The sequence below is a fragment of the Rhinatrema bivittatum genome, chromosome 7, assembly GCF_901001135.1.
Source record: "Rhinatrema bivittatum chromosome 7, aRhiBiv1.1, whole genome shotgun sequence".
NCBI classification, from domain to species: Eukaryota; Metazoa; Chordata; class Amphibia; order Gymnophiona; family Rhinatrematidae; genus Rhinatrema; species Rhinatrema bivittatum.
In genome coordinates, this window is record NC_042621.1 from 201,438,612 (window position 1) to 201,455,237 (window position 16,626).

A 16,626-nucleotide genomic window follows, 5' to 3' on the forward strand; every position below is an offset into this window, starting at 1 on the left:
AAGTCATCTTGGAGCGAGCGTACCCAGAGCAGAAGCATCTGGTAACGTAGAGAGATCAGCATGGAGGATTCCTTGCTAACTCGTATTAGGAATCATAAACGGAGTTTAAATACCAGCACTTGTGACATCATGTGGTGGGGACGCCCCCGAGGTTCCCGCTATGACACACGTAAAGGACAGGGCTGCGTGCACGTGCCCTAGGTGACTCCGGGAGAAAGATGGCTAACGCAATTGCCCATGCTGGACCAGGGACGCCGGAGAGCTCGGTGTGGAGAAGCGGAGGTAGCCATCTTCCCAAAAGGAACAGAGTCAGGCAGGAAATAGGTGAGCAATAGAGGGTGCAGCCGTCTGCGACCGGGTACAACACTGGGTAAACAAATAAGCGTGGGGGTAGCTTGCTTATTGCGGCGGTTACTACCCTAACCAATTAAGCCTGATACTTCACTTTGAATGCATATACAGCGTTGTCTGCGTCCATGGCAGGGGGAAATGTGAAAAAGAGGATTTACATTCAGACAACATCCAACAAGCCATTAATCTGTGCAGTCGGGGTAAACAAGCATCAGGGTAACTTGCTTGATGCGGCGGTTACTACACTTAACCATTAAGCCTTATGCTTCACATTTGATGCAACTCCAAAATTACTCTCTGCATCAATGGCAAGGGGTGGCAGGAAATTCGAATAAAACAGTTACCAACAAGGACCCTGAATTTGGTGGTCAGTGAAACAGATAAGTATGGGAAAATAAGTGTGGGAACTTGCTGGGCAAACTAGATGGGCCATTTGGTCTTTTTCTGCCATCACTTCTATGTATATATTTACCATAGTAAACAGTTTACTAAATTTCTAAAATATCTCTGAGTCTCATATCTGTTATATTGGGGATAAAATCATACAAAGGCACACTTTATACCTGCTACCAACAATTTGGAAAAAAAAATAAATGTGATTGTATGGTATGTGGTAAAGAAAAATACTGCAGTTCCTTCATGACACTTGTCAAAACTGAGAAACCAGCACGCAGTTGTCATATATAAAAAGTTCCTTTTCTGTCACCTGGCAGTTTCCTGCTGCTCCTTTTGGGTCTCTAGCCTAATCAGAACCAGTGCTGTGATCCTGGTGCCATGAGCTTACATTTGTAACTACCTGGAACTTTTTTTCACCTATTTTATAATCCCTCAGTCTAATCATTGCAGCGGCGGTTTCGACCAGAGCTCCTTCCTGAACCCTTCAATCACAGGCCATGAATCCACACAGCCGATGCACCCTTGAGTGCTGACCATAAATCCCTCCCCATTGGGCTCTTTGAAAATTGCCTTCCCAGCCCCAGTCAACCTGGGAAATCATCGGGCCAGCGCCAATGAAACCCTTTTTTTTTTTTTTTTTTTTAGGAAAACAGAAAAAAGGACCAAAAAAGGTTGGTAGATATTTAGATAAAAAAACAAACAAAACAAGTCTCATTAAATCAAAATACAAGAAAACATAACTAACATTTTTTTTAAATATATGTAAGAAATATATGGAACTTTAGTGTAATCATCATTATACTGAAGCTTAAATGGTCCAAAAAATTGTGCCACCACTAGTAATCATAGATTCCTTTTTTTCAATCTAAGGGATAGATTTTATAAAGTTGCGCGCGCTACCCAGCATGTACACATGGACGCCCGATTTTATAACATGCGCGCATGTTATAAAATCGGGGGGTCAACACGCGCAAGGGGGTGCACAATTATGCAACATGTGTGCGCTGACACCCGCAGCCTTCCCCCATTCCCTCCCACACTTCCCAACCCCCTAAACTAACCTCCCTTCCCCTTCCCCTAACCTACCCGCCCCCTAGCCCTAACATAGACCCCTCCCCGAACTTTATCTTATCTTCTTCGCCTGCCTCTGTGCCAGCATGCGATCACCGACACAGAGGCAAATGGCCGCTGTACCGGGATCCTCCGACCGCGCCCCGCCCCCTGGACCACCCCGCCCCTTTTCCGAAGCCCCGGGACTTAATCTCGTCCTGGGGCTTTATGCGCGAGGCCGGGCCTTTAAAATAGGCCCGGCGCATGTAAGCCCACCTACGCACGTAAATCTTTTAAAATACAGACCACAATGCGCCAAGACTCAGATGTATTTCAATAGGAATCATTGTTGTTAAGGGTATTTGTTACCAAAGTAGCCATTCTTAAAATATAGTGTCAGCTACACTATGAATAGAAAGATAAGAACTGGAAATTGTCAAGCAAGAAAGATTAAGGAAAAATCATTTCTGATAACCTAAGAGCATCCAGTTAGTGCAATAAAACAACATGGAAAGCTAACAATATGCTCAGTTGCATAAGGAATGGAGTCATCAGCAGGAAAAAGGAGATAACATTGTCTTTGTTTAGGTCATTAATGAGATCCCACTTTGAAGACTGTGTTCTCTTCTCAAGGCCGTACTTTTGTAGAAATATTGAGACAGTGGAAGTGGTTCACAATGGAGCAGGGCCTGCAATATATTGCTTAAGACACTTAAAAGGTACTTGCTGGAGGAAAGGAGGTGAAAAGAGGGATATAAAAAAAAAAAGCAACCAAATATTTGACAGGCTTCAATAAAGTAGGGTAGGTGAAATTTTCCATAGAAAAGGAAATTCAGAAGCAAGGTGTCTTGACCTGAAGTTGTAGGAAGAAAGGATCAGAGGAAACTTAAACAATACTTCTTTAACTGAGAGGGTGGTAGAAGCCTGGAATAGCCTCCTGGCAGAAATAGTGGCAACCAAAACCATGACAGAATTCAGGTTTGCTTGGGACAAATATAGAGGAGAGTGTTAACATCAAAATTAGGATGATACAATACTGAAGACAACTTACCATTCACTCCCTTGAAAGCAGATACAAGAGGAGAGGTGATAAAAATAAAACATGGTATGAATATAGGAAGCATGAGTAAGAGACACTGCAGGTGAAAGTGTGGCTTGAGTGGGAACCAGCAAGCTACAAAGCTCCACTAGCCAATTGGGTTGCTGCCAGAAGGTTGATAGTGTCCATGGGGACATAAGTGGATGGATGGTAGTGTGACAGCCTCTCTAGTGTTGGTAGCTGCTTAGATTGTTACAAAACTTGGTGTTAAAACATGGAGGGTGGGAGAGCCTGTGTGTCAGATTCAGTATGGGAACTCGTGTGCTTATTTCCCCAGGATGGTAGAAAACCTAAAAGAAAACACTAAAACTTATTTGGATGGAGCAATATCCTGAAAGCTAGCAGCTGGGATATATCCTTAGCAATGTGAACCAGAAAAACTGAGCAGCCTGGACGGGCCAGTTGGGCTTTATCTGCTTTCATCTATTGTGTTACCATGTTAAATCAATTTACAATTATGTATTTTTTTTCCTCATATGTTGCAGTCATGATCTATCTAGAGATTCTATTACCTCATACCTGAAAGGAGATGCTGGGAAATCAGAAGTTAATGCGAGTCCTACAAACTCTAAAGCAGATGCAAAAGCAAAACCTAAAGCTCAGGAGCCTGCAGCCAGTGCTCAGAAACAGAGTGACAAGGAAACTCTGAAGCTAAACATGCCACAGGACTCTGGTCGTGCTGAGGAACAGACATCAGCATCAACAGTATATCGGAAATCTCTGGATGAGGCGAGCAAGCCAGGACGAGGAGAACATAAAACCTGTGTGCCTGTCGGTGTGAAAAGAGCAAGCTGGGAAGATGGCAAGCCAAAGGCCAACATCCAGGAACAGGAAGAAGCAGCAGTGCCTGAACAAAAGGTACAGTATTTAGAAATCTAGAAAATGTTTGCTAGATGCACTCTGTCTTTCAGCACTGTGGTTTTGTAACTGGAAATATATTATCTTTATAGACACTGTGGGATATCATTATTCAACTTGCTCAAGTATCATTTTAATGTTTATGTTGCAATATGGGCAGTTATTGCCAAGAATACTGATACTACCCTCAGGACTGGATTTAAGATTTTGTTTTGCATAAGCAGGACCAGAGTTTGAGGGCCAGAGGAGAGCAGATAAAGTGCCACTGCAATGGCCCTTTGAAACAGATTTCTCTTCAGCTAGGGAATGTGGCACCTATCAAAATTTGGCGCCCTAGGCAATTGCCTGTATTGCCAGTGCTTAAACCAGTCCTGACTACATTACTAAACTAGGGCTGGTGGTTATTGCAATATGGAGAAATCTCACCTAGTACGTGCTACTGTGATCAGTAGATTAGAATTAAGAAAAACACAGAAATATGCAGATTAAAAAAAAAAAAAGGTTAAAAATATAAAGGATAAAAAGAGTATTCAATTTCTATTCATTAAGATGAAGAAAGAACAGGATGCTTGTTTAGTTCAATTATCTACATCATAGCTTGAACCATCTCACCTTTTTTTAAGCTTGCAGTTTTAAACAGATGGTACAATTCTGTAAACAATCTCTGTTCACTAAAGCCTTAGGTCTCCAAGCAATAACTTGGTGACTTGAAATACATGTACAAATCTCATTAGCACTCTATTTTAGTAGCTTTGATATCCAATTCCACCTTCTAGCCATTGTTATCATTTTTTATACAGATGCAATAGTACCCTACATCTGGAGACATTACCTATACAAACCTGTACTTTAAGTTTTACCCTGCACCCTTGTGTTTGTCCTGTGACACACAACTTCACCAGCATTCCCATATTCCTTAATCATTTCTTTGGTAACAGATAATTTTACTTAATTATATATGAGCATTATGTTGCCAACAGTGATTTACTATTTTCTTGTGCTGGTAGTTGGTTTGGTTTCAGTTGAAAATATCTTAAACTTTTCTTTGATTGTAATTTTCGGATAGCTTAATTTCTCTCTATTACATCTTCTGTTTTTTTTTCCTTATTACAGTAGTTCCTAAATGCAGTCCTCAAGATCCCCAAACAGATCTAATTTGCAGGATATCTACAATAAATATTCATGAGATATATTTCCATCTTTTGGTTACCCTGTTTGGAAGTCATGAGGGCAGAATTTAAGAATCACAGTCTTACTATAACATTATATAAAATTCCTCTGAATATAGGTAAAAATCAATGCTAGATATAGTCTGGTCAGGTGTCTCATCTTCTAATTTTGATGGGTCTGCAAAATGAAGAGACTTTATTAACATCTGTTCCATGATTAATCCGTGCCAGGATAGTTCTTTCCTTCCTTTTTCCAAAGACTAAATGTTTTGCTGTGCCAAAATCTACCGATAAAATGTACTAAAAAAAATAAATTTATCAGAAATGTAGTGACAGTGAATGGGAGACAAGCTCAGATGAGGAAAAGAGCTTCACCACAAGAATTATTCGACGGCGGGTGATTCTAAAGGTATCCAGTGATTCCAGCTGTTGACTTGGTGTTGGCATGGATTTTTTCTTTCTTGGACTGCAGTACAGATGTGCTAATGAAGATACTTTTAGCCTCCATACAATCTTGCTTCTAATATGTTTTGTTTGTGGCATGTTTTTGTGATTAATTAATGCCTGATAAAACATAGATCTGCTGGGATTCTGTCACAAACGTAATAGCACAGTTAAACACGTTAGGACAGGGGTTTTCAGAATAGCCACAATGAATATTCATATGATGTATTTGCACGCAGGTGGTTCAGGAATGGGGTTAATTTATATATTTTGGTTATTCTAAAAATCATAACTGTTTGCAGCCTTCAGGGACCAGAGTTAATAATCCCTGTATTAGGGGTTATATACTTTATTAATAAGGACAATCCAATGAGTACATGCTTACAGCTAAAGGGCATGTAAGGACATTAAATAATGAGAACTTGTTAACCAAATTGCAGAACAGGGAGCAATAATTGTAGAGCAGCTAAGTTAAAATAAAAATATTTTATGTGCAAAACCAGTATGAAACTAGAAATGGTTGTATGAACACTCTTAAATCCTCCCTAGTTTTGTTTATTAGTACTGGAATTGCATCTTAAAAAGAAAAATCATAAGAGCAATGTAGCATCATTTGTTAATACAGCAGCATATTATCTCTGGGTGTCTACATAAGGAACGCAATTTTAAAAGCCATTTCCAACTGGTAAAGCCCTGCTTTACATATAGAAATGGGCTTGGATAAAATCGTCTGCCCAATATATGGGTAAAAATGTGCACGCACAGTGTTTTATGTATGTATTTTTGCATTAATATAAATAACCTGATATTTTATAAGTTAAGACCCTATGAAATAGCCACAGCAAATAAACCAAACATATATTTAAATAGGATCATCATACACCACACCCAGGCACTTAAATAAATTGTGTGAGGATCAGAGCTGTTGTAATCATTGGTCCAAATTTTAGAAAAGTCTTTCTTTGAAGAGCTTCAGTGTTCCCAAAATTAGAGAGATCGATATTCAGAAGCCATTTAGAAGGATAACTGCTGTGTAAATCAGGGGCGGGCCAGAGGTGTTTCCGGGAGATGCTGAGTCAGCTGCATAAGTTATGTGGCTAACTCCGATTCGGAATTAGTCGCTTACCTTGTGCAGCTAACTCAGGTTATGCCGTAGGGCTGTCCTAACTTTAAGATAGCTGGGTATATTCAGCACTGCTGAATACCCTGCTTAAGTTAGTTGAATAGATGTATCATCAGGCTAACTTAACTAGCTGCTCTGTGGCTGAATATCGACTCCTCTATGAATATTTGTCCATGTAAACTCTAAAAATCCTATTTTCTTTAACTGAACTAAATACAAAACGTTACTTATCTTATATAATGCTGTTCCTGACATAAATTCATGTTTCGAAATGCTGCTTCAAAGTGTGGCATATGATAGTCCTTTTATAAGATAATATTTAAATATATCAGTTTGGTTATTTCTTGTGACTGCATGTATTTTTACCCACATACTGGAAAGGCATTCCCAGGGGCAGGAACTGGGAGGGGTTCCAACTTAAATGCATAGTTTTTGATTTTTAAAAGTATGTGTGTAAGTTTTGCCAGGAAAGCTAACTGCCTATGCTTCCAGATGTAAATGCATGTGGGCAGTTTTCCCAGGGTTATTTTCAAAGCAAAAGCACATAGATACTTTTACTTTGAAAATTAGAGTAAAGTCCAAAAGTGAAAATTACTTGCAGAGTTCACATTTTTTGAAAATTACATCTCTAAAGGGCAATTTTCAAAGGGATTTAGCTGGGTAAATAATCAATTACCTATCTAGATTCCCCAGGGAGAAAATCCTCTCTCTCACCACAGGTAAAAGTACAAGTAGGTAGGGTCAGCAGACCACATGTTTACTGGGGGGGGGGGGGGGGGCACAAACTAAACCAATCTCTTTCCCTGCTCCCCCAAGCCCCCTAATCACTGATACCATGTGCGACAAAAAGTTGATTGGGCCACAGCCCCAGTGGCTCATCCTGTTCTGTTGCCTTTGCAAGTATGGGTATGCTTTCACAATATGCAGACCTGTAGCCAGATTAAAAAGAGGTGGTCCAAAGGTCGTGGTTAGGTTGGGGGAGGAAACAACACACATAACTGTTGAAGTTCTCAATTCTGGTACTCTCCAAGGTTCCTAGCCAAGCCCCCTGTCTGAGTGTTTTAGCCAAGAGCCACACCCAGGTAACATCAGTAATGATTGCCTTTATTTAGAGACTTATGCATAAGGAGAAAAGTTTCACAATTCTGCCCAAAACAGGAAGTACCTGACAATATATCACTTCAGTTATTCATTAGTAACCAGTAAGCTGGTAATTAGTACTTATGGTTGCCAATTGCCTGGTTTTGGACTGGACAGCCAGGCTTTCAGGCATGCAGCGTCCAGTCAAAAGTAACGACCAGCATTAAAAGTTTGTTTTTGCAGGTGGCTCCTCCTCTCCCTCACAGTCTTCTGCTTGCAGGGAGAGGAAGGCAGGATCGGAGCCTCTCAGAGGAGAGCCGCATTGTATCCTTGCCCCCACCTCTTTTCTTATGCTGTGATTGGACAGCATAGGGCGAGGCGGTGGGGCACAGCAGAGCCCTCTGCAATCAGTGGCTCCACAGATTTCTGTAGGAATCCCCCTCTTGGATACCCCTCCCCCCACAAGGTCCTGGGCCAGGACCCAAGAGAGGGGCTGCAATGAGCCAGCTGAGTCAGATACAGGCACAGAGGAGAAGGTGGAGAAGCAAACAGATGGAGGTTCAGGGTGAGGAGAGGGGAGAGACAAAAGGAAAGGGAAGTTAGATACATTGGGAGCATGGTAGGGTTGAGAAACAGAGGGGGACATGAAGGGAGGGAATGGATCACAGTCTTTTGCTCAGACAAGCCAACAGCTACAGCTGTCTGGGAAATTGCTCTATGGGCTGTACCTTCCTCCCTCAGGTCTTACTCTGGACCTGTGCCTTTCCCTTAGCAGCTTGGATTTTACCTAATGTTTAAATACATATAGTGTAGGGATGTGAATCGTTTTTTGACGATTTAAAATATTGTCCGATATATTTTAAATCGTCAAAAATCGTTAGGGCCACGATACAATACCAATTCCCCCGATTTATCGTTAAAACATCGTAAATCGGGGGAAGGGGGAGGGCAGGAACTTACTTGCCCTAAACCAATGGCAGGAAAACCGGCACACTAAAACCCCCTAAAAGCCACCCCCGACCCTTTAAATTAAATCCCCCACCCTCCCGAACCCCCCCCCCCAAATGCCTTAAATTACCTGGGGGTCCAGCGGCGGTCCGGAACGGGCTCCTGCAATTGAATTGTGTTGTCTTCAGCCGGCGCCATTTTGCAAAATGGCGCCAGCTGAAGACAACACAATTCAATTGCAGGAGCCCGTTCCGGACCGCCGCTGGACCCCCAGGTAATTTAAGGCATTTTGGGGGGGGGGGTTCGGGAGGGTGGGGGATTTAATTTAAAGGGTCGGGGGTGGCTTTTAGGGGGTTTTAGTGTGCCGGTTTTCCTGCCATTGGTTTAGGGCAAGTAAGTACTTCCCTCCCAAAGTTGATGAAGTATTAAGGCATTTGGGGTGGGGGATTTAATTTAAAGGGTCGGGGGTGGGTTTTAGGGGGTTTTAGTGTGCCGGCTCACGATTTTAACGATTTTCACGATATTTTAAACACCCAAACGGCAACAATACGATTCCCTCCCCCTCCCAGCCGAAATCGATCGTTAAGACGATCGAGGACACGATTCACATCTCTAATATAGTGTACTGCAGTGACCCTCACCTCTCTCTGCCCATGCCTGTACCCCTTTTCTGGCCCCTTTCCTGCCCAGCATCCCTTGCTGTAAACGCAGTCTTCCTCCCTACCTATTATCTCACCTCTCTCCTCAGGCCTATTACTGGGCTGCCCAGTGCCCCAGGCAATGTAGGTAATATGGCAGGGGTAGAGGGTGAGCAGGCAGTGCCTCTTTGGATGATATGACTGGCCTGCTGAGCCAGCAGCCACATAGGGGCTTAAGGAACACTTGTTCCACTACAATGTTGGCATGCAGCACAGGTGGCCAGCCCCATGATGAAGTGCCCCTGGGCCTGGCACCCTGGGCAGTTGTTTGCCTCTTCTGACAGCCCTGGTTCTCCCCTCTTTCCCCCCTATCCTGCCCAGCATGCTTCTGACCTTCTGCGATCATGTATGTAAGAGAGAGAGAGCATGTATAAGTGAGAGTGTATGTGCATGACAGAATGAATATGAGTGTGTGAGAGAAGGACACAGGAAACAGTTTGTGCCACCCACCACCACCCCCTAATAATCCATGAGATAAGAAATGGAGAGCAGCTGAGTGGCAAGGGTCCCCCTCATTGTCCTGAAAGGCTTGAAGTCAAATTGTTGCTTGTGTTCAGGCTGTCAATTCATTATTGCCCTTTAATGTATTCACAGGTACAGTGTTTAGGCACTTCACTGGCAGGATCTAACATTTATGCAAATAAGGGACACCATCTCTCTTCTCCCCTCTGCCCCTCCCCTCGGTCCTCAAGTGTCCAGTCCTGGTCTGTGGAAATGTTGGCAACCCTATTAATACCTGGTGAATCTTTGCTACTATAACTCTTTGGGTGTGTTTTATCCAGGACTACATAACTAAGACTTTTACGACAAATGTTTCTTTTTATCAGCAAAACCACTCACTAGATCTAACTAGTTTCTACCCACTCTGATTAGAGTGGACAGTGACTATACTTCCCCTTTCTCAGGGGTCACCGAAGTTACAGCCTTAAAAAATTACCAGAACATTCTAACAGTCCTGTGCAGATCTCTTTAGCTTGACGGTGTAAAAGCACAATAGAGGCAGGCCTAACAGGGCCTTCTAAAGTTCTACAGTTCTCTCCTTTTGTGATTTTCACCACTGTCAAGCTGCCTATGATCTATGACCTGGACCTTCTTACACATGCCATGTCACCACTCAGTCTATAACACATATGCAAACCAATTAACACCTTACAGTAAGTCAGTATTCATTAGAGAAGTGGCCTGTTTTTGAAAGGCAAACTCTTTCAGTTCTAGGTCTTCAGCTGCTGAGGGATGAATAAAAGCTATAACAGTAGCACTAAAAACAGTCTTGCCGCACATGGAGATAAGGCATTGAGCACATAAGCAAATGCATATTAACATTACCAAGACAACAATTAAAATGACAAAGTAGGCAGTTTTCTTTCCCAAATATGTCTCAGTCCATCCTGAAAGCAGGGGCATATGAGCCTGTCTTCCCCAATTCTTAATATGATTGATTAGATCTTGCATCTTTCCTGACTCATCTCTGTAAGTTCAGCAGGATTTATTGATAAAACACAAACACCTCCCTTTTCAGTCAGGAGCAAGTCTAGCATTAAATGTATATCCATGACTACATCTGCCAAGGAAGTAAGTTCTTGTTGAATCACCTGCATTTTTTTGGCAGTGTCATTAGCTAAGCCCTCTAAATTAGCTGATGTATTTCTGATTGCCTGCTCAAGTTCATAGACCCCAATTCCTGAAAAGATTACCACACAAAACTGTGGAAGCCTGTGTTTTTCTCCTTCAGGGGATTATTGTCAGAGTAATAGCTCATCCCTCGACTGATGGGAATGAATGTCTGAATGATGATCTCTGGGGAAGTAAGGTTATGATGACCATGAAAAGAAAACTGTGGAAGGACATATCCAAGGGTAACTCGTTGAGAATAATTAGGATTCAGAGTTTTGCTAGCCCCAAGAAATAAACCCCAGGGGTCCAGACAACTAGACCTTTGCCTTGTTGGGTACATATTTCAGAAGGGGTTAAGTTGGATAAGATGAAGAAATATCATTAGTAGCCTGTTGTGTGGCAAATAAAGTTTAAAGTTTTATTACTGTTATTAAAGGGGCTCCATAGCCTGGTGTCCCCTTATTTTAATGCTGCCTTGAAGCTTTATCAGTTCTCAAGATCATTAAGATTAGCTTCCTAGCACTTTCTTAATGTCTCCTCATTTAAACAGATCAGGCTTGATTAATACCGGGAGCATCTATTTTATGTGCAGTATCCACTGTGGTAGAGTAACCTACCTTTATGACTAAAGAAAGAGAGCTCACTGATGAAATTCAGGAAGCTACTGAAAGTTTTTCTTTTTAAAAAAAAGCTTTTAACTTGCTTAATGAGAAGGTTCCTTAAAGCGCCCTCCGAGGGAAATTTATGACCTTTTAAAAGTTTGTGAGGAACTCTAATTATTTAGCAGAAATATGCAGCCTTTTATTTATATTGTCTTATCATTTTATTTTATTGGTTTAATTGTTTTTATTTTTTGTTTTATGGTGTGTTATGTTTTTATGTAGGTTGCCTTTGTATAGGTTTTATGTTTTTACTCAATTGTGAATGTTTACTTGTAAACCACTTAGAATATTAGATGGGCAGTCTATAAATTCAAAATAATAAAAAACAAATCGAGAGGACTCCTGGTATAATTGTACAGATCATCGGAGCAGTTCAGAGAAATCGGTGTAGACAAAGGATCAAAGGTTGATTAGTTGCGTCATGGTAGAGGATAGTGGAAGTGATTTGCTTTCAGTGTAATATTGATGTATTGGAGCGTCCCTTTTTGTGTCTGGAATTTCCTTCTTCCACATAAATTACAGGTATTTTGGTAGATGTAAACGAGAGGGAGAAGTTTGCCAGGAAGGTAAAAGTCTTATTGCAGTGATGCCAACCTTGGACAGTGAAGATGTCTTCAGAAAGATTCCACTGGCTATAAAGGCACCAATAGGCAGACAGTAGAGATGGTTGGAACTGGAGTTTTAATAGTTCTGGGTTTTTTTCTGAATCCCTTTCCCTTTTGGGTATCATTGTATGGGGCCAGGTTGATGCCATCTTGGGAGATACTTGTAGGATCCAGGAAAAGAAAGAAGGTCTGAATTTCTTGTCCCCCTTATGAAAGAGGGGCTTTCATGCATAACTTACATTAACGTTCACAGTCTCTCAAACTCAGATTAACAAAGGCGTTGTCTGGAGTTCATTATTGAAGGAGACCAATGTGAGAAGACAAAGTAACTATAAAGACATGATCTCTTACAGGAAGCTTGGCTCACGTAAGGGATGGATCCCTCCTAGCACAGTTCATGTAGGCCCTGAAGGGTGGATTATGATATGAGTGGCCTATTGAGGTCAAAAGTCTTTTTACAATGGTTGGCATGGACCCAATAATCAAGTCCTTGCAATTTCAAGGCCAAATAACTCACCAGAAGCACCTAGTAAGGGCCCTTCTTCTGAGGTTGCAAACAATTCTTTCACAGGAATACCTTGAAAAGCACAAAATCACCTGGCTTGGATATCTGGTGTTGCCAAGTTAGGTGGCTCAGTCAGTGCAGCAGAAGCTCATTGGTGATTCTTCTTAATTTGTAGGTGAACAGGGAAACAAAATGTAAAATAAGATCATCCTGGGCCAAATCAGTGTCCACAGATAGTTTGTGAATGGAGACAGTGGACATAGGCCTCCCATTAGGAGTTCATGAAGGGTAAGTCCATACATGTGATTGGACATATTTCTTATACATATGAGAGCAATGGGGATGGCATCTGGTCATTTCAGAGAGGTCTATTACTACCCTTAACATATGGCTTGTGGGTAACCAGCATGGAGCGGAAGTTACTACAATAAAAAACTTACTGAGCAGACTGGATGGACCATTTAGTCTTTTTCTGTCATCATTACTATAATTTAGTGAGCTTATTTTTCAAAACCTCATTTAATCTCTAAAAGTCCTGAAGTCTGAGGTCAGTGAGGGCAATGATAATTCAGTTTGATCCCTAAGGTCCTTCCAGTCTGTTGAATCCTGTGAAATGTAGACCCCTATCAGTCTCAATACATTTGAGAATACAAAATCTGGGAATAACTTCTTTCAGTAGCTTCTTTGCCACTATCATTGCATCATTCTTAGCAGTATGGAAGGCTTTGAGCCATCCAGTGAACATACATACATTAATTAAAACATATTCAAACTGCAGTACCTTTGGCATATGTATAAAATCCATTTGTAATCTCACAAATGGGCCCCAAGGGCTTTCAAATGTAAGAGTGCCAACCATAATCTTTGGCCTGGGTTGTGAACTTCACAACTCTGAATAACACATTGTACAACAGGGCCAAAATTTGGTTTCCACCAATGTGAGTAAATTTCATGCATAAGCCCCCCCCCCTCCCCCCTTTTTGGTTGAGTGCGACCCCTGATGAGTCAGTCGAGTAAGAAATGGCAGGAATGATGGGGGAGCAACAGGAAGTTCATTGAGACCTAGTCAGAGGCTGCCAGTAATTTGCATACAGCCTGGGAGTTTCCAGGCTGAATTGAGGGGAATTATCCAAGACAAAAGCCTGGAAAGTCTCCACAAGGAAAATGGCAGCGGCTACAGCCTTCAGGCAGGCCAGCAGGGCCTGAGCCACAGGATCAAGATGGAAGGAAAAGTATACGATCAGTCGTTTGTCTCCATGGGCTGGAGTTAAAACTCCAGAGGCCACCCCATCTCGTTCGTGACAGTTCAGGGAAAAAGGAAGGGAATAATTTGGCCTATCCAAGGCTGGGGCAAAGGTAAAGGCCTGATTAAGGGCAGTAAAGGCTGACTTTACCTCTGGAGACCATGAAAGAGAGGAGAGTTTAGGATCTTTGAAGAGGTTGTAAAGAGGCCTGGCAAGAATAGGAAAGTCTGGAATCCAAAGATAAAAATTAACCATACACATACCCAGAAAAGATTGGAGTTGTTTCAGAGTGGTATGGTGGGAAAAGTACAGAATAGCCTCCACATGATTTGGGTGAGGGAGCACTGTCCCTTAGAAATACAGTATCCCAGGTAGTAATAGAGGAGGCAGAGAGCTGCATCTTGTGTTTTTAAACTTTTAACTCCTTCCCCACCAACTGAATGAGTAACTGCAGGGTATCTGTGACTGAGGCCTGAAAAGAACACAACAGTAAATCATCAACATATTGAAGGAGAGTGGAACTGGCAGGGGAATCAAAGTCAGCGAGAACAGAATTTAGTGCCTGGGAGAAAACAAGGAGAATGTATGAATCTTTGGGGTATCCTGTTCTCTGTGTATCGCTGAACATTGAATATAAACGAGAACAAATATTGAGATTCAGGGCCACAGGAAAGGAGAAAAATACAGAGTATAAAGTCCACAACAAAAAAGGTGATAGTATTAGCGGGAACCCTGGATAAAACGGTATAAGGATCCTGGAGCACTAGATGATAACATGGAGTTTATAGCATGCAGATTCTGAACAAACTGGAATGTACCTGAATTGGGCTTCTGAACAGGAAGAACGGGAATAATGCAGTTTTTATTTTTTATTTATGCATTTTTAACATTCTTAGATAGAAATACATGCATATCATTAAATGGGTCATGAAGATAATGTTAATCTTTAAATCATACAAACCAACAATTTTCATTGTTTCAAAACAATTAGGCAATTATTACCACTATTACCCAACATTATATCGATCCGTTATAAAGAAATAGGGATGGATAATCAAGGTTTTACATAGGAGCTATTACATGAAATATTATAGAGAAAGCTAAAGGGAGGGACAACATTTTATAATTATCCCATAACTGGTTTAAGTAGCACTTTGATTGCTAAGGGAATGTGAATCACGAAACGACCGTAACTGCAGCGGGTCGAAGAAAACATATCTCATATTGTTTAATCTCAAAACACATTTGCTCGGATACTGTATGGTAATCTGGGCTCCAATATCTCTTGCCTCCTGACACATATCCAAAAAACTTTTTCTCAGTAGTTGAGTAATCTTTGTCAGATCTGGATAAATCCATATCTTATACCCTAAGAAAATGTCTCTATTTCAGAGAAAAAGTCTCAGGATTAAGTCTCTGTCTGAGGTGAATGCAAAACTAACAAGCAGAGTCCCAGAGTAATCTATCTGATCTTCCGACGGTTGCTCCAAGAAATTTGTAAGATTTCCAGCATCTAAATTCTGAATAGGTTTACTTTGTTCCTCATTTCCATCTTTCTTCTCAGTCTTTATAAAATAAATCTTGAGAATAGGTGGAATTGCTTCTTTAGGTAATTGCAATATTTCCACTAAATATTTTTTAAATTGCTCTAACTGTGCAACTAGACTAAAATGTGGAAAATTCAATATTCTTAAATTTCTAAATCTTATCTCATTTTCTAGATTCTCAATTTTCCTGGAGTTCGCCAATTCTCCTTGTACCAAAGTAGTTTGTGTGGTTTGAAGTTGAGACACCTGAGTTTCCAAATCTTGTAGTTTATCTGTATGAACTACCAACAACGGGTCTATCTGGCAAATGTGTTGTGTTTCTGTCATAATCTTTGACAGTGTTACTATGGAGGATTCTAAAGATAGTAGAGCCTTCCATACTGTTTCTAAGGTAGCATTTTGTAGTTTAGCCGCATTAGAGGTTAAAGCAGTGCTTACCGCACCCTCCTGATGGTGTTCCTGTCCCAAGCTGAAGGTGTAGAAGTTAGCGGGGTCGGTCCGGGTCTTTGCTCTCACTCAATTCCAGTAACTGCTGGAGCATGTGCACTGGGAATTCAATTCCTCCGGAACTTCGTGCGTTTGTCAGCAATTCCACTGGTTTCCCCCCAAAGGTCTCCAGCTCACCAGGCAGCTTTGGTCGGGTGGCCGGTCCCGAATCCTGTGGTTGTTCAAAACGTCGAGGTGAAGGCGTCATGGGAGCCCCAGGACTTAAAGATATTTGTAAGTCCTGCGGCGTCGGCATCTGCTCCCTGCCGCCCGTTGCTGTGGACATTCCTTCCGGGATCAATGTTGCCATCGGAGAAAAGAAGCTCTCAATATTTGATTGGGAGAGGGCAGGTATCGGGGTGGTCGGGGTTTCCACCCGTATTTTGCCCTTCCTCTTGGTGTATGAGGCATGTCAGCAAAGAGGTAATCTGGCAGAACTGAAAGCTCCTTACTACCTGACCTCCCTTGCCGCGGCCATCTTGATTCTCCATGTAATGCAGTTTTTAAGCTCAGTTGGGTGGGACCTTAACAAGAATGCCTTGGTCCAGGAGATCTTTGATGACAGGCCTCATGCCTACCAATGCCTGAGGATGCAAAGGGTACTGGTGCACATTAGGCAAATAACTGTGGGTGAACAGAAATAACCAGAGAAACTGCAAGGAGACCTACGTCATTACTGGAAGTGGCCAACAGAGAATCAGAAACAAGGGAGAGTTCAAGCTCGACAGGACAGAAAAGAGTAGAGGG

General features: G+C 41.8%; 1 protein-coding gene across 2 annotated transcripts in view; it reads left to right on the forward strand.

The window, feature by feature from the left end:
- The window catches only part of ANK3 (ankyrin 3), a 1,160,209-nt gene that overhangs the window by 1,071,960 nt on the left and 71,623 nt on the right, over positions 1-16,626 (forward strand). For both annotated transcript variants that reach the window (XM_029609754.1, XM_029609755.1), the window contains 2 exons: positions 3,382-3,754; positions 5,246-5,332. In XM_029609754.1, coding sequence (XP_029465614.1) covers positions 3,382-3,754; positions 5,246-5,332 — 460 coding nt within the window. The remainder of the gene's footprint in view (positions 1-3,381; positions 3,755-5,245; positions 5,333-16,626) is intronic.